Here is a 21024-nt window from a genome sequence, read left to right as displayed (position 1 = left end):
CCAGTAAAAACGCTTCCGCTGGGCAGACCAGAAACAGTTCTCTTTGCAGAGCATTAATCAAGCACAGCGGCTGGATTCTTGTTGCGGTAAAAGTCTTGTAGCTTTGCCAGTAACGACCCACGGAAGCCCAACTTTCAAAGACAGTTTTATTGCAGACAGATAATGAAGGGCCATGAACACTGCCAATACCTTTATTTTAAGACACACATAATTGATAAGAAAATAGTTGCATAGTATTTAGGATTCAAATACACAGCACATTGTATAGAGGGGCTTGAAGTGTGACAAAGCAAGGGGCCATAAACACGTAGCTTGCAAACTGTTATCAAATGCCTACACCCAGACACCCAGTAAGGCCGGATAAAGGAAGGAGGGGAATACAAGCTAGGCTCACAGGATCAGATAAGAAGGGAGTATGGCAGTTTGGAATGCATGTGCTTTTTGTAGTTAAGTTTTGTTTTCGAGGAAATCAGGTGTTGCCTGTTTGTGACTGTATAAAAGGATTGTGCATCCACCAGTCGGTGTGCAGGTTGCGAGCTTATTGCACTGCACCTTTGCTTAGCATATGCTGAACAAATAAATCTTGTTGTAACCTGCCTGGCATGTTGCCTCTTTGTGTTGGTTCCATTGCTCCTATTACCCGGGTGGGACTTAGGTCCTACAATAACAGAAACACCTCCAGAGCTTTCAGACATGGCTGCTCCACACCCCACAGGCAAACAAAACAAACACTCTATATATACTGAGCACCTTAACAACTTAAAATCACGTGACTTTGCTAATTTGCCAGCGTTTCAAACCCTAACATATATACCACCTTTTCCTTCAAAGAGCACACGGTCCCCATGAACCTAGTCAGGTAAGTTAGGCTGATAGGCTGGCCCAATGTCATCCAGTGCGCTTCACAGGCCAAGGCAGGATATGAACCTTGGTCAAAACCATTACAGCACACTGGCTTGTGATTGGCCTGCTCAAAAGTTAGTAGCAAAGATGGGAGATTCTGTTGTTTCAAAAATGGGTTAAATTTTTTAAAGTGCAACGTGTCCATTTTCAAGTTAATGTCAAACTAGGAGACTGGGTAGGCTCATAGCTGCCAAGTTTTCCCTTTTCTCGCGAGGAAGCCTATTCAGCATAAGGGAAAATCCCTTAAAATAATAATAATTAATAATAATAATTTTTATTTATACCCCGCCCTTCCCAGTCAAGACCGGGCTCAGGGCGGCTAACAACAAATAATATCAACACAAATATAAAAGAAACAATTCAGTTAAAACAACAGAATAATACAATGTTAAAATTCAATTTTTAAATTAAAAATCTACGAATAAGATAAAACCATTATAAATAAAACCTTAGGGGAGGGTAACCGTGGGGTCAGACTGCGTCAGTCCGAAGGCCAAACGAAACAGCTCTGTCTTGCAGGCCCTACGAAAAGATGACAAATCCCGCAGGGCCCTAGTCTCCTGGGACAGAGCGTTCCACCAGGTCGGGGCCAGTACTGAGAAGGCCCTGGTCCTGGTCGAGGCCAGCCTAGCCACCTTGTGACTCGGGATCTCCAATATGTTATTATTTGTGGGCCGTAATGTCCTCTGTGGGTCATACCGGGAGAGGCGGTCCCGTAGGTACGAGGGTCCTAAGCCGCATAAGGCTTTAAAGGTCAAAACCAGCACCTTGAACCTGATCCTGTACTCCACCGGGAGCAAGTGCAGTTGGTAAAGCACTGGATGAATATGATCCCGCAGCCGGGACCCCGTAAGGAGCCTCGCCGCGGCATTCTGCACCCGCTGGAGTTTCTGGGTCAGTTTCAAGGGCAGCCCCGCGTAGAGCGAATTACAATAATCAAGCCTAGAGGTGACCATCGCATGGATCACTGTGGCTAGATCAGGTTGAGAGAGATAGGGGACCAACTGCTTAATGCGGCGGAGATGGAAAAATGCCACCTTGGCTGTGGTTGCAACCTGTGCCTCCATGGAAAGGGAGGCATCCAAGGTTACCCCCAAGCTCTTGACAGAAGGGGCTGACACTAATTGGGCCCCAGCGAAAGATGGAAGTTGGCCCCCCCGCCCCATGTCATCCCGACCCAGGACCTCTGTCTTCGAAGGATTTAGCTTCAGCCGACTCCCACGTAGCCATCCAGCAACAGCTTCCAGGCACTTGGTCAATGTGTCCGGGGCCGAGGCAGGACGGTCATCCATCAACAGATAAATCTGGGTGTCATCAGCATATTGATGACAACCCAGCCCAAAACTCCGGACAATCTGGGCAAGGGGGCGCATGAAGATATTAAAAAGCATTGGGGAAAGGATTGCACCTTGCGGGACTCCACACACCAAGGAGTGCCGCGGTGACAACCCCCTCCCTAGCGCCACCCTCTGTCCCCGACCTGAGATAAAGGAACGCAGCCATTGTTGGACTGTACCCTGAATCCCCACGTCGGCAAGGCGGTGGTCTAAAAGCTCATAATCGACCATGTCGAAGGCGGCTGACAGATCTAGAAGAATCAGCAGCCCCGACCCGCCTTGATCCAGCTGTTTACGGAGGTCATCTGTTAGGGCGACCAGTGCTGTCTTGGTCCCGTGGCCGGGACGAAAGCCGGACTGGAATGGATCTAAAGCCAATGTTTCATCCAGAAACCTACCGAGCTGTGCGGCAACCGCTCTTTCAATTATCTTACCCAAGTATGGAAGATTTGAAACAGGGCGATAATTGGATAGATCTAGCGGATCTGACAATGCTTTCTTTAAGAGCGGACGCACCACTGCTTCCTTCAACTCCTCTGGGAAAGTCCCTGAACTGAGAGACAAGTTGATAATCTCAACCAGGGGGCCCCGTACCTCGTCTGGACACGCTCTAATCAGCCAGGACGGGCAGGGGTCTAGGGAGCAAGTGGTGGGCCTCCCAGCCTGGAGGAATCTGTCGACATCAGCGGGGAGTATGTGGTCGAAATGGTCCAATACTAAACTCGAAGACAGTCGAGGGGCCTCTAGTTCCGCTATTGTATCAAAATTGGCAGAAAGGTCATGGCGAAGTGTCAAGACTTTCTCCGCAAAAAAGCTCGCAAATGCCTCACAGCTATGGGTCGAATTTGTGCTTAAATTTGACTGTTAGAGACCTGATTGTTCGAAAAAGTTGTGCCGGGCAAGAGCTAGCGGATGCGATGGAAGCTGAGAAGTAAGACTTCTTTGTGGCTTTCACCGCCACCTCTAGGTTTTCATAAGCGACCTATAAGATGTTCTTGAGGCTCCGTCGCGAGTATGCCGCCATACTCGCTCAAGCCGTCTGAGGTCCCGCTTCATTTTCCGAAGTTCCTCGGTGAACCAAGGGGCCCGGTTTCAGCGGGGTTGCAGAGGGCACTTAGGTGCGATCTCATCAATGGCCGCCAAGAGCCAGTTATTCCAGTTCTCGACCAGCTCATTTAACGAGCCACCAGGGGGAGCAGGGTCCCGTAAAGCCTGATGGAATCTATCAGGATCCATCAGCCTTCGCGGACGAGCCCAAATCGGCTCACCACCCAAGCGGGGCAGAGGCGGTAAGTCAATCCTGGCTTTCAGAGCGTAGTGATCAGACCATGGCACTTCCATAATTGGGGACATGATCACATCTATACCTGCACCAAAAATCAAATCCAGCGTGTGGCCTGCTTGGTGTGTGGGACCCAAAACAAACTGGGAGAGCCCTAATGTCGCCATGGAAGACACCAGGTCCGGAACCCGTGAGGAGGGGGTGGCATCGGCATGGATGTTGAAGTCCCCCAAAACCAATAAGTTAGGGAACTCCAAGGCCCAGCCGGCCACCACCTCCAACAGGTCCGACAGGGTGGCTGCTGGTGCGCTGGGTGGTCGGTACACCAGCCAGACAGCCAAGCCCTCCTTGGTGCCCCACACTAGGTCAACACATTCAATGCCGGTGATTGATGGTGATGGCAGAGCCCTGAAAGAGCAATCCTCCCGGATTAACAACGCCACCCCTCCCCCCCGACCCACAGTCCGTGACTGGTGGAGGACGGAGAACCCAGGGGGTGTTATTTCATGTAATGCAACTACTTCACCTTCACGTACCCAGGTCTCCGTCACACAAGCCAGGTCAACCCCCAGTGAGATAAAAAAGTCTCGCATAGTGGCGGTTTTATTGCCTATGGACCTGGCATTGCACAACACCAGTGACGGAGGTGGATAATCCCTGCTCACCCTACCCTCGTCCCTCGGGATGGGGCGTAGATTGGAAGGGATTCGAGCATCACCACATCTCAAAACCCTTCGTCTGTGAAATCTACCCCCACCACCATACCTCCCTCGCCCATCGACAGTGGTGATCCCTAGCCCCGTGTCAGCGTCCTCCCCAAAGGAGTGATGTCCCTTCAATAACAGATCTGCCCTAGGCCCAGTCTCTTGAATAGGAAGGATATAATGATGATATGTAGAATCGGATGGACAGACATCTCCAATAGGTATAAGTATAGCCCCTCCCGCCACATCCCGGATTAAATTAAAGTGCACAGTTTGTCCATCAAGGCACCCGTCCCCTGGGTTCCTGTGTCAGTCTTCTGCCTGAATGGTTTCTAAAGTGCCAAGTTTGTCCACAAAGACTGAACCATTTCCAGGCCTAGGCTGCACCAGTTCAACTTGGTGTGTTGTCAATTTTGGTGTTGAAGGAAGTGTTGGGGGGCCCATTTCTTCCGGGGTCAGGTATTGACATGCCAACCACTCCTCATTAGATAGGGGCTTTGTTTTGTGATTGGCGTAATAATAATCCAAAGGGGCCGGAGGAGCTAGAAGGAAAATATGTTTTCTTAGGGCCGAGAGTTCATCGATCAGTGTATCCTGAGACTGCTGAAGTTGCTCTAGATTGGCCATCAGGCATTGCCCATTCTTTAGAATAAAATCATTTCCTTCCTTGCTAAATGATGTTTGGGGTTTTGGGGGCTTATTCTCATGGAGATGGGTTTTAACAGTGACTGGGTGTGGTGATTTAGGATTATCCTGGAGGCGGGTTTCATTTTTTGTAATGTCTGGCTGTGGTGGATAGGCAGCTATGGGTAGGCTGTATGCCCGGGTCCTCTCAGATTCCTGCACCCAGCAAGGATTCAATTACTGGAACAGATTTTTGTTGATGTAGTGGCCCCCTAGGTATGGGTCCTTAAGGTAATGGAGGAAGTGGCTCTGAGCCAGACTCGCTGGTAGTTAAAAAGACAACAGCCAGAGTTGAAGTGTGCATGCGAGCTAGAATCATAGAATTGTATACTGTACTGTACTTTTTCCTCTCCAGAGGAGTAGCTGTGTTAACATATTGGAGTGAAAAAGTGTTGTGATACCATAAAGACCAACAAAGTTATTATGGCATAAGCTTTTTTGAGTCAGAGCAGCGTGGAAGCAGCTTTACCCCACAAAATGAAAAATCCAAGAATGTAGCATACCTTTAACTGGGCAACTGCAAGTCCTCCCCCCACCATGAGACCATTCTTTGATGCACTTTATAATTTGCATCTTACTAGTGGGACCTGCAACAGAATGTTGCAATGCTCCCTTACCTCCTAACAGGAGGAGTTCTGCTCAAGGTTCTAGCCATGCCTTACCACAGGATTGTTGTTGTTTAGTCGTGTCCGACTCTTCGTGACCCCATGGAACATAGCACGCCAGGCACTCCTGTCTTCCACTGCCTCCCGCAGTTTGGTCAAACTCATGTTCGTAGCTCCGAGAACACTGTCCAAGCATCTTGTCCTCTGTCGTCCCCTTCTCCTAGTGCCCTCCATCTTTCCCAACATCAAGGTCTTTTCCAAGGATTATTCTCTTCTCATGAGGTGGCCAAAGTATTGGAGCCTCAGCTTCACAATCTGTCCTTCCAGTGAGCACTCAGGGCTGATTTCCTTAAGAATGGATAGGTTTGATCTTCTTGCAGTCCATGGGACTCTCAAGAGTCTCCTCCAGCACCATAATTCAAATTATAATTCATAATTACCACAGGATATTCCAGTCAAATTCCCAACCTCCCATTTTCACTGAATCAACATGACATTCCTCAGCTAGAGCGGGCACTGTCCTCAATGACATTTTGGGGTGCGGGATTCTTCTGCAAACATCAGGGTTCCTTAGGGCATACCAATACCTCCATCTTGTTTGGTTCTAAGTTGTTAAATGGTCTCAAACTCCTTCCCTTCCTAGCTCAAATTCAGTGTTCAGCTGAAAATCCCACAAACTTGAGTGACTTGTATGCAAGGAAATTCCTGATAGGTAGAGTTGAACAGGTCCCAGACCCTGCTTAGCTTTGCACATAAGGCAGGCATGTTATGCTTCTGTCCCAGGCCAAAGCATGAAAGAAAGAAAAAATGCAAACTTCAAGAATTCTCTGAATATACCACAAAACATTCCTCTCATGCCATATATACACACCAATGAATATGCCAAACCAAATAAGACTGGATAGCTACTAAAAAGAATTTTAAGTTTTAATGGCTCTATTAAGAGCATAATGGCATGGGTCTAGAGTATGTACACCTCAGAAATCATGGATTTCCCTTCCCATCTCCCCAAAACATGCACTGTAGCACATAAGGCAGCCACAAACCCAACATGACAACTACTGTGCATTTATTTATTAATTCACAACAACGCCCCCTCCTGTTTCCATACTCACAAATATTAAGCTGAATTAGTTCCCCTGTTCATGCAGTAAAAGAGGAGAGATAGCCACCCATTACCTTCCCCAGCTCTGTGTCCCAAGTAGGGTTGCCAGACTCAATAGACAGGACAGGACTTTGGTGCCTTTAATTGCCCTGCTCTCTTTCGAGTCTGGAAACCTTAAAGAGAAACCAGCAGACCCTTTGCTTGGAAATTAAACAAAGGGTCTGCTGGTTTCTCTTTAAGGTTTCCAGACTCAAAAGAGAGCAGGGCAATTAAAGGCACCGAAGTCCTGTCCTCTATTGAGTCTGGCAACCCTAGTCCCAAGGGCAAAGATGGGAAATCTGTGGGTCCCTTCAGGTGTTCTGGGACTTCAGCTCTCTACAGCCCCAGCCAGCACTGACCAATGGCCAAGGCTGATGGGAGTTGGGAGTCCAACAAGACCTGCAGCATCAGTGGTTAAGGGTTGTGTTAATTTACCTTCTATTATATACAGCAGGCATCTCCAAACTGCGGCCCTCCAGATGTTTTGGCCTACAATTCCCATGATCCCTAGCTAACAGGACCAATGGTCAGGGATGATGGGAATTGTAGTCCAAAATATCTGGAGGGCCGAAGTTTGGGGGTGCCTGATATACAGAATCAGTGAAGGTTTATTGCAGGAAACACCACCTCCAAAGTTCAACCAAGATCCTTAATTGGCAACAGAGAAGGTCAAGAAAGTGAGATGCAGCCAGCGAAGTCCTACCAGAGTAGACCCATTGAAACCAAGGGCCATGATTAACTTAAGTCCACTGATTTCCAATGGATATACTTGGGAGTAGGACTCATTGGCTACAAACAAAGTGAGTGTGTCTGAAAATAAGGCACTTGAAACACCCTAGGATAAAGCTAGCAGACTTTTTTATGGGTGGCCCAAAGACACTGAAAGAGTCTTTCCAACAAACTCTTTGCTCACAAAATGACTATTTTAGAATTAAGACAAGGGATGTAATTCATATGACACATACCTCACAAGGACTGATGCTTTACTATGTCACTGCAGAAGAGGCTACATTTCCTCTTCCTGTGCCTTTTAAGAACTTCACAATTAAGACATTCCAGGGGCTAAGTGCCCGCCATTACTACACCACTACTAAGCAGCACCCGTTGAACTCCTGCCTAACACATTGCACTTAGGAGACACAGGAAAATGAAAGCAGCTGGAACCCTTGGGACGTCCTAGCCCCAAGAGAGCCTAGGCAGAACTGCAAAGCCTAGAGATGAGGGGTGGGTTGACCCGCGGCTTTCCGATCTGGCCTGGCTGCAGGCCGCTCCCGTTCTTCCCACAGCGTCACTCCATCGCAGGTGCATATTTTCTTGGGGTTCTGGAAGAGGCCAGCAGAGCGCGCAATGATTCCACAGGCCACTCTGGGAAGGCAAGGAAAAGGAAGGCGGCTTAAGTCCTTAGCTGCAGAGAGGACCACTAGACCAGGGCTCTGCATCCCATTGTTAAAACCGTTTTGCAGCTGCCTTCGCACAGCTCAAGCTCTGGAAAGACTTGGGTAGCTTTAAAAAATGGTATTAAAAAACCAGCCACACACATAAAAGAAGACCCAGCAGACTAGACACAGTCAAATACAACTCCAGAGATGCATTGCATATCGTGGTGGGTGGGGAAACTGGATCTGGCTGGCAAGAACAGGATCCTTATCTCCCCTCCCCGCCAAATTTTACAAGTCGTTGGGGACACCTACTGGATGTCAGAATGTTATCAGGTAACCTGTTTTTGCAATGCAGAAGTTTGAAGAAGCACCCGTGGGAGGCTGTGTGTGTGTGTGTGTGTGTGTGTGTGTGTGTGAGAGAGAGAGAGAGAGAGAGAGAGAGAGAGAGAGAGAGAGAGAGAGAAGGAGCAGTCTTATGGGTGCACCTTGCTTGACCAAAGAAGAACCGGCAGCTTTAAGCTCCCGATTGCTCCTCTGAAGCCTTCCCTTTGCCCGTGCCATGTGGGTGGTGTGGCCTACTGAAAATGGCCTCATAGACCGAATGGGGAGGCCTGGAGGTCTACATGCTGACAGTTCCTCACCCCTGCTGGAGCTGTTTAAATGGAAAACCAGTTGCGTGATCAATCACTGGCTAACCTTTTCCTCAAGGCTCTCAGGAGTCCAGGCAAGCAACACCTCCAGGTAGCAGGAAAGACTTGGGTCTGCCAAAGACCCTGTTGGTTTTCAGTGAGCCAGAGTAGGCAATGCTATGTCCGATGGACAAAGAATCTGCCCTGGTTTTAGACGGCTTAGTCAGGTGCCCCACCTTGCAGCAGTGTAGAGTTCATGTACAATTACTATGAGGAATCATGAGTTAACTGGTCATTGTACCAGTTGAGTAGACAAAGAGAATCCTTCTTACCTCTCACCCGAATTTCCAGTGACTTTTGAGAGCGGGTGGCTTCCGCGGCCCAAGTCGTCCTGCCCTGCATCTACCACCAGTGAGCGGCCGATGATGTCATGAACCTGAAATGGAGGATAGCAATGCATGTGCAACCGATCCTTGTCGCTCTAGTGACGGTGGCAGCTCCCAGCAATGCTGGCTGTGCAAGGGGCACTATCGTACTTGGTCCTAAACTGAAAACAACTCTGCTCTAAACTATTGGGTCATAACAAAACCGTTTGGCCACTGTATGAAGTGCTGTAACATGGTATGTTCCCGACCCCTCTCAATGCTCTGAGAGATGCTGCCAACAACAGAAGAAAACTGACAGCAGCGCAGCTTTCATGAGCAACACCGTAGAAAGGTCATTTTGATGGGGAAGAGTGTCACACAAAGCTTTGAGGCAGGGGGGGGGTGTAGTGTGCATTAATGGGAGGGAAGGAGCTCAGGAAGGTCTGTTTAATACAGCACAAGATTTTCTCTGTGGAAAAGATAGTGGAGTTGATGAACAATCAAACTATAAAATATTAATTTTTCCTACACTGGAAAAAGGGACCTATTGTTTCTGAAGAAAGGGGAAGGGGAAAGGAATCAGCTGCCCTGTGTCCTATTGTTTCCATCAGTTTTTTGATCACAAGCACACTCACTGTGCTCCTTGCATCCTCTAGGAAGCCTCACCTTCAGCTGGTTGTCTTCCATCCGGAAGGAAGCCCTTCCATCATCAGCCGCCAAGATATTCCCAAGATCCCCAGCATGCTGCAAACAGAGCCCCAGGAAGCACAGTTAGATTCTGGGCAGCTCAGCCCAAAACCACTATCTTCGTTCCCTTTCTCCCTCCCTCTCCCACACGCAGCACAAACACATGTTAATCCCTTGCCTCCCTGCACACCTTTCTCCCCATCAAAACCATGCTCCCAGCCGGCCAATCGAGTAACTGTTGGAGGTGTGCAGTTTACATGGTGAGGAACCATGCATGAGCTTGGCAGGGAGGCAGAAAACAATTGTTGGTGGCAGTCAATTTGGCAGCCCAAGGGAACCCGCGAGCGCTACACCAAATTCGTCTGATTCTAAAGAGCTTTCACCAAATGTTGCCTTTCCTTGAAGAAGGCAAAAGATGCTTGCCTCTCAACCCTCACCCTCTGCCCACTTCTTGGGTTTTTTTAAAAGAAAAGCTGGACTGCTCAGAAATAAAAGTTCACGCCACTGGATCATGCCCACAAATGGATGCTTAGCCTGCCTTTAACTCCCAAAACTGGAAGTGGGTCCCAAATCAGGGCTGCAAACTTTTCATTTCATTCAGGTACTTTATTATTAATTGGTGGGGAGTAAATTTTAAATCACTACGGGCTGATTTTAATTGGAGACAATGAGAGTTCAGGACATGGTTCATTATTTATTTTTGAGGTTATTTTGGATCTGGAAAGTTACTGCAATAAGGAACGAAAGAGGGGTGCCCCTTCTAACAAATGAGCAATAGCTTGTACATTTTTTCCAATGCACTTTATCAGTATTCAATCAGTTACACACTTGATTCCCATAATTAATCAACTGAAAATTCTTTAAACTGGCTCATGGTCCTGGTTAACGATTAATTTCATTGATCAGTCACCTAGTTAAAAAAAGTCTTTACGTGACTTACGAGCAGAACAAAAATGCAGAGTTATAAAGCACAGCACTCATCAATATGAAAACAAAACCACCACGTCAACATCAGGAGGGACCTGGAGGGTTCCCACTCCTGCCTTAAGTCATTTAATACCTGGTGAAGCCACACACTCACCCTATGAACATCCTGGGGGCCCCCATGATATTCCCCATGAGGATTGAAGTGGTCTCCACAGCTGTTTCGAGAGACAAGTTTAGATACCGAGAGTCAGTGAAAGAAAGGGCTCCCTAAAGCCGAGGAGATGCCTCAGAAGGTGCCCATTAATGCCTCTCACCTGTCGCAGGAATTGGTGACATCCCCAAACTCATGCACATGCAGGCCGTGCAGCCCTGGCTCCAGACCGTCAATGGCGCCATCAATGAGGCAGCTTTGTGGGGATAGCTGCAAGAACCTCACCACACCCTGGACCAACCCTGGGCCAGACACCATTGCCACAGCGGCAGGACCGAGACTCCCTATAAAGGGAAGAGGTCGCACAAGTTTGCGGCTTGCTTCGAGGAGTTCCCTTGCACATGTCACTCTCGGAACCAAGAGACTTCCAGGGGAGTGACTGTCTCTCTGTCTACTCTCTGCTGACAGAAGTTAATTTTGTGGTGATTGATGGTAATCAGACTAAATCACAGTGGGATAAAGAGTGATCCAGGGAGTAACCTCAAATGCTCTGATCAAAGCTGTTTTCTGCTGTCTGAACTGACAGTGCGTCCAAACTCTTCATAAGAACCCTTCATGGGTATAAGTCAGGCATCCCCAAACTTCGGCCCTCCAGATGTTTTGGACTACAATTCCCATCATCCTTGACCACTGGTCCTCATAGCTAGGGATCATGGAAGTTGTAGGCCAAAACATCTGGAGGGCCGCAGTTTGGGGATGCCTGGTATAAGTTCTGCATCCTCCCTTAAACATCTTTGGGACAGGATAACCTGTAACTTAGCAAGATTTATTAGCCGGCTGATGAAAACTCACTGTTGGAAAACTTGCAAGAGCCACTTTCTGTCTTTAATAAGAGAGAGTGTCTAAGGCAGAGCAAAAAGCCCGATTTATGGTTGACAATAAAGATTAAGCAACTGAGGGAATTCATCATGTGAAAAATCTTTCTTTTTCTTCTTCTTGTGGCTGGGAAACTGAAAGTAAATCGGCCATCAATTCCTCTGTGGGAGGGAAATATTGTGGGAAAACCATGTTGCTGTGACTGTGATCCTAGGGTGGAACCTTAAGGCAGAAATTTTAAAGTTAAAGTTGGAACTTATAAAGAAACTGTGTTGTTAATGGTGCTTTTACAGATAAGCAGGGAGGGCGAGAGAATCTGCAACTCCTGCAATCAGGATGAACTCTCTAGAACAGGGGTGGGCAGCCTGTGGTCCTAGGACAGGGGTGAGAAACTTCTGACCCATGGGACACCCTTAGCTTGCTAGGGGGTCCCATTTTTGCCTGCAAGGCTGTTGTGGTTAAACTACGGCTACCTGTCAATCAGGTGACATTATCACAATGTTTGCTGGCTGCTGTCAACCCTTGTGAAAAGCCTATGGGTACTGAGCAGGGAGTTTCCCCTGCTTGACATTCCAGGACTTGAAAGTGGCACACAGAGTTGACCCCTGATGTCACAGGGCTGAACCTGCAGATGGGCAGAGGATTCAGTCCTACTAAGTTCAGCTGCATATGCCAGTTCCGGGGGGGGGGGGAGCTGACACATGCAGCCCATCTGTGTAGAAAGCAGAATTGCAACCCTCCACCCATCAGATGGTGCACAGGGAGTTCAACCCCGCTTGGTCACTATCTTCCCCATCCCCACTTGTTAATTTTGGTGGTGGTGGGGAATCATGGGTGGTATCCGACTAAGTTCTACTTAGAGTGGATTGTTAAAATTAATGGCCTTAAATAATTTCCATGAATCTACTCTGACCCAGTGATCTAGCCCTAGGCCTCGGGTCAAAAGTCCTCTGCAAGTTACCCAGCAAGGGTGGCTTGTTGATCCCCCAAACAGACTGATGGGTGGAGAAAGAGAGAAGATGGCAGCCAGCAACTGACAAGTTGCCCATGAGCAAATGTCACTCTCGATTGCAGGAGCATAGCTGTCAAGTTTCCCCTTTTCTCGCAAGGAAGCCTATTCAGCATAAGGGAATTTCCCTTTTAAAAAGGGAGAACTTGACAGCTATGGGCAGGAGGGGAGGTTGACAACTCCTGCTCTAGCCACTGTTCTTCTCTGTACCAGCACATTTTCTGATAAAAATCCTTAGCCCGCCCCTCCCCCAACCCTCTGGTTAACTAAAATCGCCAATATTTATTTGGGAGGAGATAAAGAAGCCATGATGCTTGGCAACCTATTGAAAACCAGTTTTGAAGTTTGTTGTGGAGATATTCTTGGTGGGAAGCTGGAAGGAGGTGAGGCAGAATCAGCTTACCAGGCACAGCAGCCCCCATCCCTTTCAGCACAGCACTGCGTCCGGTGCTCTCCAATAGGCTTTGGACCTTCTCAGCACCAAGGCTAGTCTCTACCAGCACACTCTGTGATTCCAGCTGGACGTTAAGCACCTGGAGGCCTAGGGGAGAGGTAGGAGGTGGAAAGAGATAGGGGAGGAGAAGGTGAAGTGCAAAGACAGAAGTCACTGCCATGATGCGACTGCTGTTTTCCACACTAGTCCATTAAACTGCCCTGCTCCCTGGGGCTCTTCCTGTGACAAGCCACCACTTAAACTCAAGAGTCTCCTCCTTTATCCTTAAGACAAATCCTTCAGAATACAATCCTGACGGCATAGGACGGTGTTCCGGCCGTGGAACCAACTGCCTTGGAAGGTGGTGGACTCCCAACTTTGCTGCAGGTTTTGAAACACAATCAGGACGGCCGGTGATCAGGGATGCTGTGGTAATAAATTTCCTACACTGGCAGGAGGTTGGACTAGACGACCCCTGAGGACCCTTCCAACAGTATGATTCCTCCCACACAAACCTGCCTGTCGAGTACCATCTATCTGCTATATATTTTGGAAAGTGATTTGTCTGTCTGTCCGTCCATCTGTTCTCCATAGGTCTGGCTACCTCAAGATACCATTGCTTGTCATTCTGAAGCAAGACAGCAGACCAAAATGTCACTTTGGCGTGACTTTGTCTGGATTTTTTTGGCATAGGTTCAGTGGCCTTATGAGGTACCTTTACCCCTGCTTCTTATTCTCCTGGTGGCATCTGTATAGCCACTGTTTCTTTTTTAAATGTATAGCCATCTGTTTTAGCAATGTCGCAAGGTAGCTAACAATTAAAATAAAAAACAGCACAAATCAAGAAAATGCTACAAATACCTGCCAGGGAGAGGGGGGAGCAGTTTATCAGAGAAAAGGAAAACAAGCCCAAAAGCTCAGGAATTAGCCTGGCACCTGAAACCAGGGAGTATCTAGGTTTGATGGACCTCCCCCAGTAGATTGTTTCATTAAAAGGCCCTTCTGCAAGGGGAGGTGTGGGAAACCTTTGGCTTTCCAGATATTGCTGATCAACAGCTCCTATCAGCTCCAGCAAGCACAGCCAGAGATGATGGGAGCTGTAAGTTCAGAGATATATGGATGGCCAAAGATTCCCCACACTTATCTTGGCAGATTTAGGCAGAAGCACCTGGAGAAAGACTTTTGATGTTGTATGGTAGCTACAGACAAGATGAAGACCTAGATGGACAATTGTGCTGATACTGTAACACCTTTTTTTTTTTTAGTACTGCTGTGCTTTCTGAGGAGTGTCAATTTGAGCAGTGGGGGGAAATAAAATTGCAGTAAGCCCAAGGAACCGGGAAAATGTCCACTCCCTGTACAGGGTTTAGAGTTGTCCCTTCAGATGTTCTTCAGCTTCAACTGCCATCATCCTTGCTGGACAAGGCTGATGGTAGTTGGAGTTCAACAGCATCTGGAGGGTCATAGGATCCTGACAAATGCCACAGGCCTTCATCATCTGATCACCTGGTATTCCCTGCAGAGATGACTTAATGGCCTCAACACAATTCTGACACACCATCTGGACAGCAAACTCCATCTGTAAAAAAGCGAGAGAAGCTCATGAGTCCAAAGCTGCTTATTTAAAAAAGGAAAGAAAGAAAAATGCCATTTTACGTAGAATGCAGAATATCTCTTACTGATCTCCAGCTAGAACATGATTTCAAAATACCAGACACTATTCAAGGAAAGCAGGAGGAACAGTGTTGAACCTGGTGGGCAGGTGGTCCTCCTTAGCACATTATATTCACAGAATAAGGTTAGTACTATATTAGGGGCAGTAGTTGGAATCCTTCACCCATTCAACAGCCTTTCTGCTTCATACCCTGTCCATGGACACCATCAGCCTGCATGTTTATCATCATTATCTTTATATCCCACCTTTCCCCCAAACCGGTAATCAAGGCAACTTAAAAGATAGAAGCATGAAAAGATATTCATTAAAAAGCAATTAAACACTAACAGAATTAAAGCCATATATCTATTATTTATATGCAAGCTGTATTTCACCAGGTCAGATTATGTGTGCATCTAGTTGAGTATTGTCTCTTCTGACTGGAAATGGCTTTCCCATGGCCTCAGGCAGAGGAGGGCCTTTCCATCCCTCGCTGCGCGATCCTTCCTAACTGGAGCTACCGTTGGAGGAGGACTTTGCACGTCTGTTCTGCCGCTGAATGATCCGCCGCCCGTTTCTCCAACCATCCGATAAAAGGTAACTATTGCACCCACCCTCACGGAAGGCTTCCTGCATGTTTGCCATAACAGGCAGAAACACAGCAGGGGCAGACGCGGCGAGAAGACGGCTGGGCAAAGGAAATATTGGCCCACCCCCGGCGGGGGATTCTATCCCACCTTGCAGCTGCTGCTGCTTCCACCGCCTCCTGGAGGTGCCTCCATCACCGCCGCCGCTGCCGCCTCCTTCCTTTCCCTTCACGAGGAAATGTTGCCCGCCGGACCCGCTTGTACAAACACAAAACAGGAACCCGGAAGACGCTGACCTGCCACTCTACCTCATCTCTATGATCGGCGACATGTAAAAAGGTCAGTAAACGGAGGTGATGCCGTCACTTCCTGCTCCCTCCTCTTCGGAGTCTGCGCGCCCTTTTACCAGGGCCGGAAACAAACTCTCGCGCTCAGCGTCCCTCCGGGAAGCCGATTGGCGCCGGGTAATCCGTTGTGGCGTAACCATGACGACCACTCCATAAGCCACCCTGGGGTTGCTGTCGCTGCTGCAGCTTCCGCCAACCACCCCGCCATGAATTCGTTTGTCCCGCTTCCCCGGCGCGAGCTGTACGCCCTAGACAACACGGAAAAGGCCAACCAGCAGCTGCATGACCACTACCAGCGGATCCTCGCTCCCCTGTCCCTCTTCCCGGCCACTGTCTCCAGGTTGAGGAGCTCGATCGACAAAGGGCCCTCTGCCACCTCGTCCCTGCAGAAGCCTGTGCCTGTGCCCATCTCCCTGACCAACCTCATGCAGTTCCTAAAAGGCCGGATGGAGGTGAGGACCCAGTGGCCGCAAACGCCTAACCCGCAGCAGCTGGCCTTCCAGCAGGTCATCCTAACTGAGGTCAAGCACATATTTAAGGATGTACAACGTTCCCTGTATGACCCAGCCTTCAGTCCCCAGGAAAATAGGGAACTCTACCAGTACCTGGTGACTTACATTGGCTTGGTATGCCAACACCTTTTTCGTCGCTATCTGTCTATCATGGAGCGCCATCGTGCACTGTCTGTCTTCACGGACTGTGCCAACCTAACTCGCTTCTCTGCCCAACTCTCTCTGGAATGTTCCAGGCTCCTCAATGTAGCAGCCGTCCGCCACCGCCTAATAATGGAGACGAAGACCCTGCAACTCCGCCAGACCGAAATATCCAGGAAGCAGGTTAGCCTGGTGGGTTGGAAGTCAATGCAGATGGACACGTGCAATCTGAGTCTCAGCATCGACTACTTCATCAGGCTCATGAAACCTCACGTACCAACGATGAAACAGAAGATAGCAAAGGATATCAAGGAACTGGAGGACTTACCTTTGTTAGACATGAACAAAATAAAGCAGTTAAATCTACCAAGACCGAGCTCTAGTAGCCACTTTAGACAAATGCAGTCTGAAGTGATGACAATGCCATGCCCACACACCAGTACTTTAGGAGATCGGGCTAAACTACAGCGGGTTAAGCGTGGCATTTCCAGCAGTCTCAAGAGGAGCCAGTCGTTGCCCAATATGAGAGTTGGACAGCTCCTAGCAGATGAACTTGGAATTCGTTTATCTGTGCGCCCTCTCAGCCCTGATCTGCCTTGTCATTATGGTGAGACCACTGAAGATGATGGGCTCAAGGGAATGGCCGGGCTGGCTGAGGACCTCCGAAGGCTAGCACAGAGACCAGTCCTGAAAAGCAGCCAGCAGAAAGGAGATGAGGATGAGGATTTAGAACTCCCTCCCCTCATTAAAGCCTTGACACGGCGCAAGACTAATGAGGTTCGCCTTGAGCAACTTCAGAGAATACTTTGCTCTCTGCAACGAGAGGAGTCCTTTGAGATGTCACGGAAGAACACCATGATTGCTGCCCCAGCCACACATCCTCAGGCTGCAACAGTGAACTTTAAAGTCAACGAAAGGATGGTTGTGAAGGCAGCTGATATGCAAGTGTCAGAAAGAACCTACGTAGAAGCTGTGTCTATGGAGCTATGCCCAGTAATTTACAACCACCTCCTTGGAGAGATAGATAATGCTACAATTAAGTCTCTGGATGCAAATCTTTCCACTGGTGAAGAGGTCAGGGAGATGTACAAGGAACTAATGAATACTATCCCAAAAGACCACCTGAAACTCGACCTAGGGCCCCTGACAGAATCCCCAGCAACCAACATTCAACTGGCTGGGTGCTTTGCTTCCTCGACATTGACTAGGGGGAAAAGTGAACAGGTCATTAATAAAGACCTGAGTAACATCCTGCCACCTGGACCATTTGTCCCTGAAGAAGTGTCGGAGAGTCCAAATGCATCCTTCAAAAAACATTCAGGTAAAAAAGAACGTACCTCTTGGCTTAAATGGTGGAAAGCAACATTCAACACTGACGATTACTTGAAATACATTGGCACCAAGGACTCTGATTATTTGCCAGTGATATTTCATTTATACAGCGTTAAGGAAGATGAGGAGCAACAGCCTGTATTGGATGAGGTGCAAATAATGAAACGAGAGAAGGCAAAGAGGGCTGTGATGAAGAAAGCTGCTGAACTTCAAACCAAGAAGGAAGAATTTGAGCATGGGAAGTGGAATTCCAAAAGCCCTATGCCGCGGGGGTTGGAAACTACTGTTTTTTGCTCTGACCACACATCTGAGGATCTCAAGGTCTTTCAGAGAAGGCTGGAAAGACTGTGGACAGTTCTTCATTTCTCTGAACAGGAAAGGCTGGATATGGCAATTAAGTACAGCTCCAACCCATATTACTGGCTGCTCCCAGACATGCTCCAAGCTTGGGAGACAGCAGCACGGTCTATCCAGGACAGAGAACTCCTGCTGGCTGATTTGGAACGGTTTGAAGAAACTGCTTCGAATCCAAACCGCTTGTTCAACTTAGCCCCCCGCTCCTTCATAACAAGAATGAAGGAATCCAGAACCAGGAACTTCTTGCGCTCTGAGTTGGCCCAGTATGACTCAGATCTCTATTTCATCCTGAACAACATCAAAGATTCTTACAATGACACAGTGACCTACAAGGGACGCCCATACCTGCAGAAGATGGCATGGGACACAGTGGAGATGCTCTATTGGCTACAGCAGGAGCGACGTGCCAATACATTGAGGAGAGTAGTCCAGAAAAGGGGCCTATTTAGAAGACTTCCTCCTATCACTTAAAGACCGGTACCACTGTTTAGCTCACTGGCCAACACACCAAGATGGCAGTGGAGAAGACATCTTTTCTGCACATGCACCAAATTCATCCACATACTTTTCCAGCAGAGCCAAAGGTTGAGAAACAAGGAGGCAGACCCCAACAACCTAGATTCAGTTTGTAGTGCCATGGTCTAGTGGTGGAATAAGGCAAAGAGCGCTAGTGGGGAAAATGTGGGCATGCACCAAACGGCTAGAATACATTTAGCTCATTCCAAATTTCAGAGTTGTCAGTTTGTGAGATGTGCCTTATCTACAAATGAATCGGATCCTATGAAGAATTTAAGGTTCCCGATATCCTCAAATTAAAAATGTTTCTTGTCCTCATGATTTGAAGTGCTGCCATGATCTTTGAAGTAATCGCTTACAGACCACATTAGGCCTGCTGTGGATTTCTTCCCTATGGCTTACCTTGCCATCTTATCTGGAATTCTATTCGACCATGATTTTGCAAAGAATCACGATGTACCTGCCATGTACATTCTCTTCAATCTCCCAGGGTCTCTGGCACAGGTTGTGTCCAGCCTGTGTCAGTGCCCCTGGGGGATGGAGGAAGCGGGATGTAGCAGTTTAGTGTGTCTTCAGTGTTTTCGCTACAGTACTAAAGGTTCTACTAAACTGCAAGCATACAGAACAGGTTGCCCTTGATGGAGTTGGGGTGGAGGGGTTCTGTTCCGTCCCATATTTGAGTAATAGGGGACCTGGCTTACCCATCAATCTCACACGGCAACTGGAGGGTAGATGTAGAGCAACGGTTGTTGTTGTAGTGGAGGATAGATGTAGAGCAACAGTGGTGGTGGTGGTTTTCCTACGGTAGTTTTCCTACAGTAGAAACCAAGACCACAATCCTCATTCCAGAGTGGTTTTCAAGTAGTTATGTTATCATATGAAACTATTCGTACCCGTTAGTAACAAAGAGGCAGCTAAAATCCTTTGGGGGGCTGGATTTGGCAGAGCTGCCGGTTGCTGATCTCTATACTGGACATCAAACTTTCTCCCCCCTCAGTCCTCTTCAGTCTTCTCTAGCTATTGCAAATGGCTTCTAAGAGAGGTCTGGAGGTTGGTGACATGAGAGTGGGCCTTTTCTGCAGTGGCTCCCCATTTGTGGCATGCTCTCCCCAGGGAGGCTTGCCTGGCACCTTCATTATACACCTTTAGGCACCAGGCAAAAACATCTCTTCAACCGAGCCTTTGGCCAATTAACATTCTATGTACTTTTAAATGTGTATTGGGGGGTGGGGGCGGGTTGTTTTGCTTTCGTTCTTGTTTGTGTCTTTTTATGCTGTGAACTGCCCTGAGATCTTTAGATGAAGGGTGGTATACCAATTTAATAACAGATAGCTTTGTGAGGTCTGCCTGAAAAGCAGTACAACTTACTGCACCCTATTGCCCTGTAGAAATTTTGGATTACAACTTCCATCAGCCTCAGCCCCCACCAGGTGATGATGGGTGTGGTGTATAAATGCCTTACGGCTTAATTATTCAATATTGGTGGCCAGTTTTAATCCTGGTTGAATAAACGCCTGCTGATCCTTCTATCAACTACTGTATCAATTGTTGCAAATGAAGCAGGATGACAAAATCACAGGCCCAAGTTGCTGGTTAGAAGAGGAAGACTGGTTAGAAGACTGCACAGATCAATCTGTGTACCAGATAGAAGTTTATCATTGACACCCAAAAGATAGCTCCGTTGGTTACAGCATAGTGCTGATAACACCAAGGTTGCAGGTTCGATCCCCATAAGGGACAGCTGCATATTCCTGCGTTGCAGGGGGTTAGACTAGATGATCCTTAGGGTCCCTTCGAACTCTACAGTTCTAAGATTCTATGAGAAAACAGTTGAGATGCCAGCAGAATAAAACCTCTGGTAGGTGACTCAGAACGAGTGACTCAGAACAAGCAGCTGGGGAAGCACAATAGGAAAAGGTCCAGTTTGACTTCAAGGAAAGTTGCTTTCTGGGTCCAAATGTGGCTTTTAGTACAGTGGTACCTCTACTTACGAATTTAATGCGTTCCGAACACACATTTGTAAGTCGAAAAAAATTGTAAGTCGAATCCCATAGGAATGCATTGGGAGAAAAAATTCGTAAGTAGAAGCAACCCTATCTAAAAATTCGTAAGTAGAAAAAATCCTATCTAAACCGCATCCAAGATGGCGGATGGAGCTCCAATCGTAAGTAGAAGCATTCATAAGTAGAGGTACCACTGTACAAGCAAGACCAGCACTCCACCCTTTCTGCTTTGCTGTCCCTTGTTGCTTGGAGGTGCCTCTCAGAACACCTACATGTTGTAAGCTCTCTTCTAATCCATCATCAAAAGCAAGCTACATAAAGCCAACAGTCCCCCATCCTGTGCTGTATCTCAGCAAAGACTACAAACCTAGTCCTGCTTACCTGGCAGTGAGCCCCACTGTGTTTTGAGTAGATGTGGTTAGGATTGCACTGTAACCAAGCCTTAGCATGAGGTAACTGG

General features: G+C 47.9%; 3 protein-coding genes across 5 annotated transcripts; 1 reads left to right on the top strand and 2 right to left on the bottom strand.

Annotated features, from left to right (window-relative positions):
• Nucleotides 1-3189: 3189 nt before the first annotated feature.
• Nucleotides 3190-4853, bottom strand: LOC148683114 (uncharacterized). The gene is made up of 2 exons (XM_088659885.1): nucleotides 4702-4853; nucleotides 3190-4530 (listed from the first exon to the last, which is right to left on the bottom strand). Exons 1-2 carry the CDS (start codon nucleotides 4851-4853, stop codon nucleotides 3333-3335), a joined length of 1350 nt encoding a protein of 449 aa, XP_088516011.1. The 3' UTR covers nucleotides 3190-3332.
• A 1568-nt stretch (nucleotides 4854-6421) lies between these two features.
• On the bottom strand, nucleotides 6422-15727 carry CCS (copper chaperone for superoxide dismutase). Of its 3 annotated transcripts, none has more exons than XM_035099458.3 (8): nucleotides 15507-15727; nucleotides 14622-14694; nucleotides 13086-13223; nucleotides 10961-11141; nucleotides 10801-10861; nucleotides 9699-9776; nucleotides 9000-9103; nucleotides 6422-8024 (listed from the first exon to the last, which is right to left on the bottom strand). In XM_035099458.3, exons 1-8 carry the CDS (start codon nucleotides 15549-15551, stop codon nucleotides 7871-7873), a joined length of 834 nt encoding a protein of 277 aa, XP_034955349.2. In that variant the 5' UTR covers nucleotides 15552-15727; the 3' UTR covers nucleotides 6422-7870. The 3 variants fall into 3 exon arrangements, with proteins under 3 accessions (XP_034955349.2, XP_088516239.1, XP_034955350.2); XM_088660113.1 differs by having other exon boundaries at nucleotides 15165-15573; XM_035099459.3 differs by having other exon boundaries at nucleotides 15384-15566.
• CCDC87 (coiled-coil domain containing 87) lies at nucleotides 15692-18880 on the top strand. The gene has a single exon (XM_035099450.3). It carries the CDS (start codon nucleotides 15910-15912, stop codon nucleotides 18514-18516), a length of 2607 nt encoding a protein of 868 aa, XP_034955341.1. The 5' UTR covers nucleotides 15692-15909; the 3' UTR covers nucleotides 18517-18880.
• The last annotated feature ends 2144 nt before the right edge of the window (nucleotides 18881-21024 follow it).

The sequence above is a fragment of the Zootoca vivipara genome, chromosome 16 (assembly GCF_965207765.1).
Source record: "Zootoca vivipara chromosome 16, rZooViv2.hap1.1, whole genome shotgun sequence".
NCBI lineage: Eukaryota > Metazoa > Chordata > Lepidosauria > Squamata > Lacertidae > Zootoca > Zootoca vivipara.
This window is presented reverse-complemented; position numbering and strand designations above follow the sequence as displayed.

What these genes read in the sequence shown, in the direction of transcription:
- LOC148683114 (XM_088659885.1), bottom strand. Translation starts at nt 4,853, where the DNA reads ATGGCCAATCTAGAGCAACTTCAGCAGTCTCAGGATACACTGATCGAT. An exon ending in CCCCTATCTAATGAGGAGTG is followed by an intron (nt 4,531 to 4,701) that starts GTTGGCATGTCA and finishes AGACTGACACAG; the next exon opens with GAACCCAGGGGACGGGTGCC.
- CCS (XM_035099458.3), bottom strand. Translation starts at nt 15,551, where the DNA reads ATGGAGGCACCTCCAGGAGGCGGTGGAAGCAGCAGCAGCTGCAAG. An exon ending in GATGGGGGCTGCTGTGCCTG is followed by an intron (nt 11,142 to 13,085) that starts GTAAGCTGATTC and finishes TTCCCTTTATAG; the next exon opens with GGAGTCTCGGTCCTGCCGCT. An exon ending in GCCCCCAGGATGTTCATAGG is followed by an intron (nt 9,777 to 10,800) that starts GTGAGTGTGTGG and finishes CTCTGTTTGCAG; the next exon opens with CATGCTGGGGATCTTGGGAA.
- CCDC87 (XM_035099450.3), top strand. Translation starts at nt 15,910, where the DNA reads ATGAATTCGTTTGTCCCGCTTCCCCGGCGCGAGCTGTACGCCCTAGAC.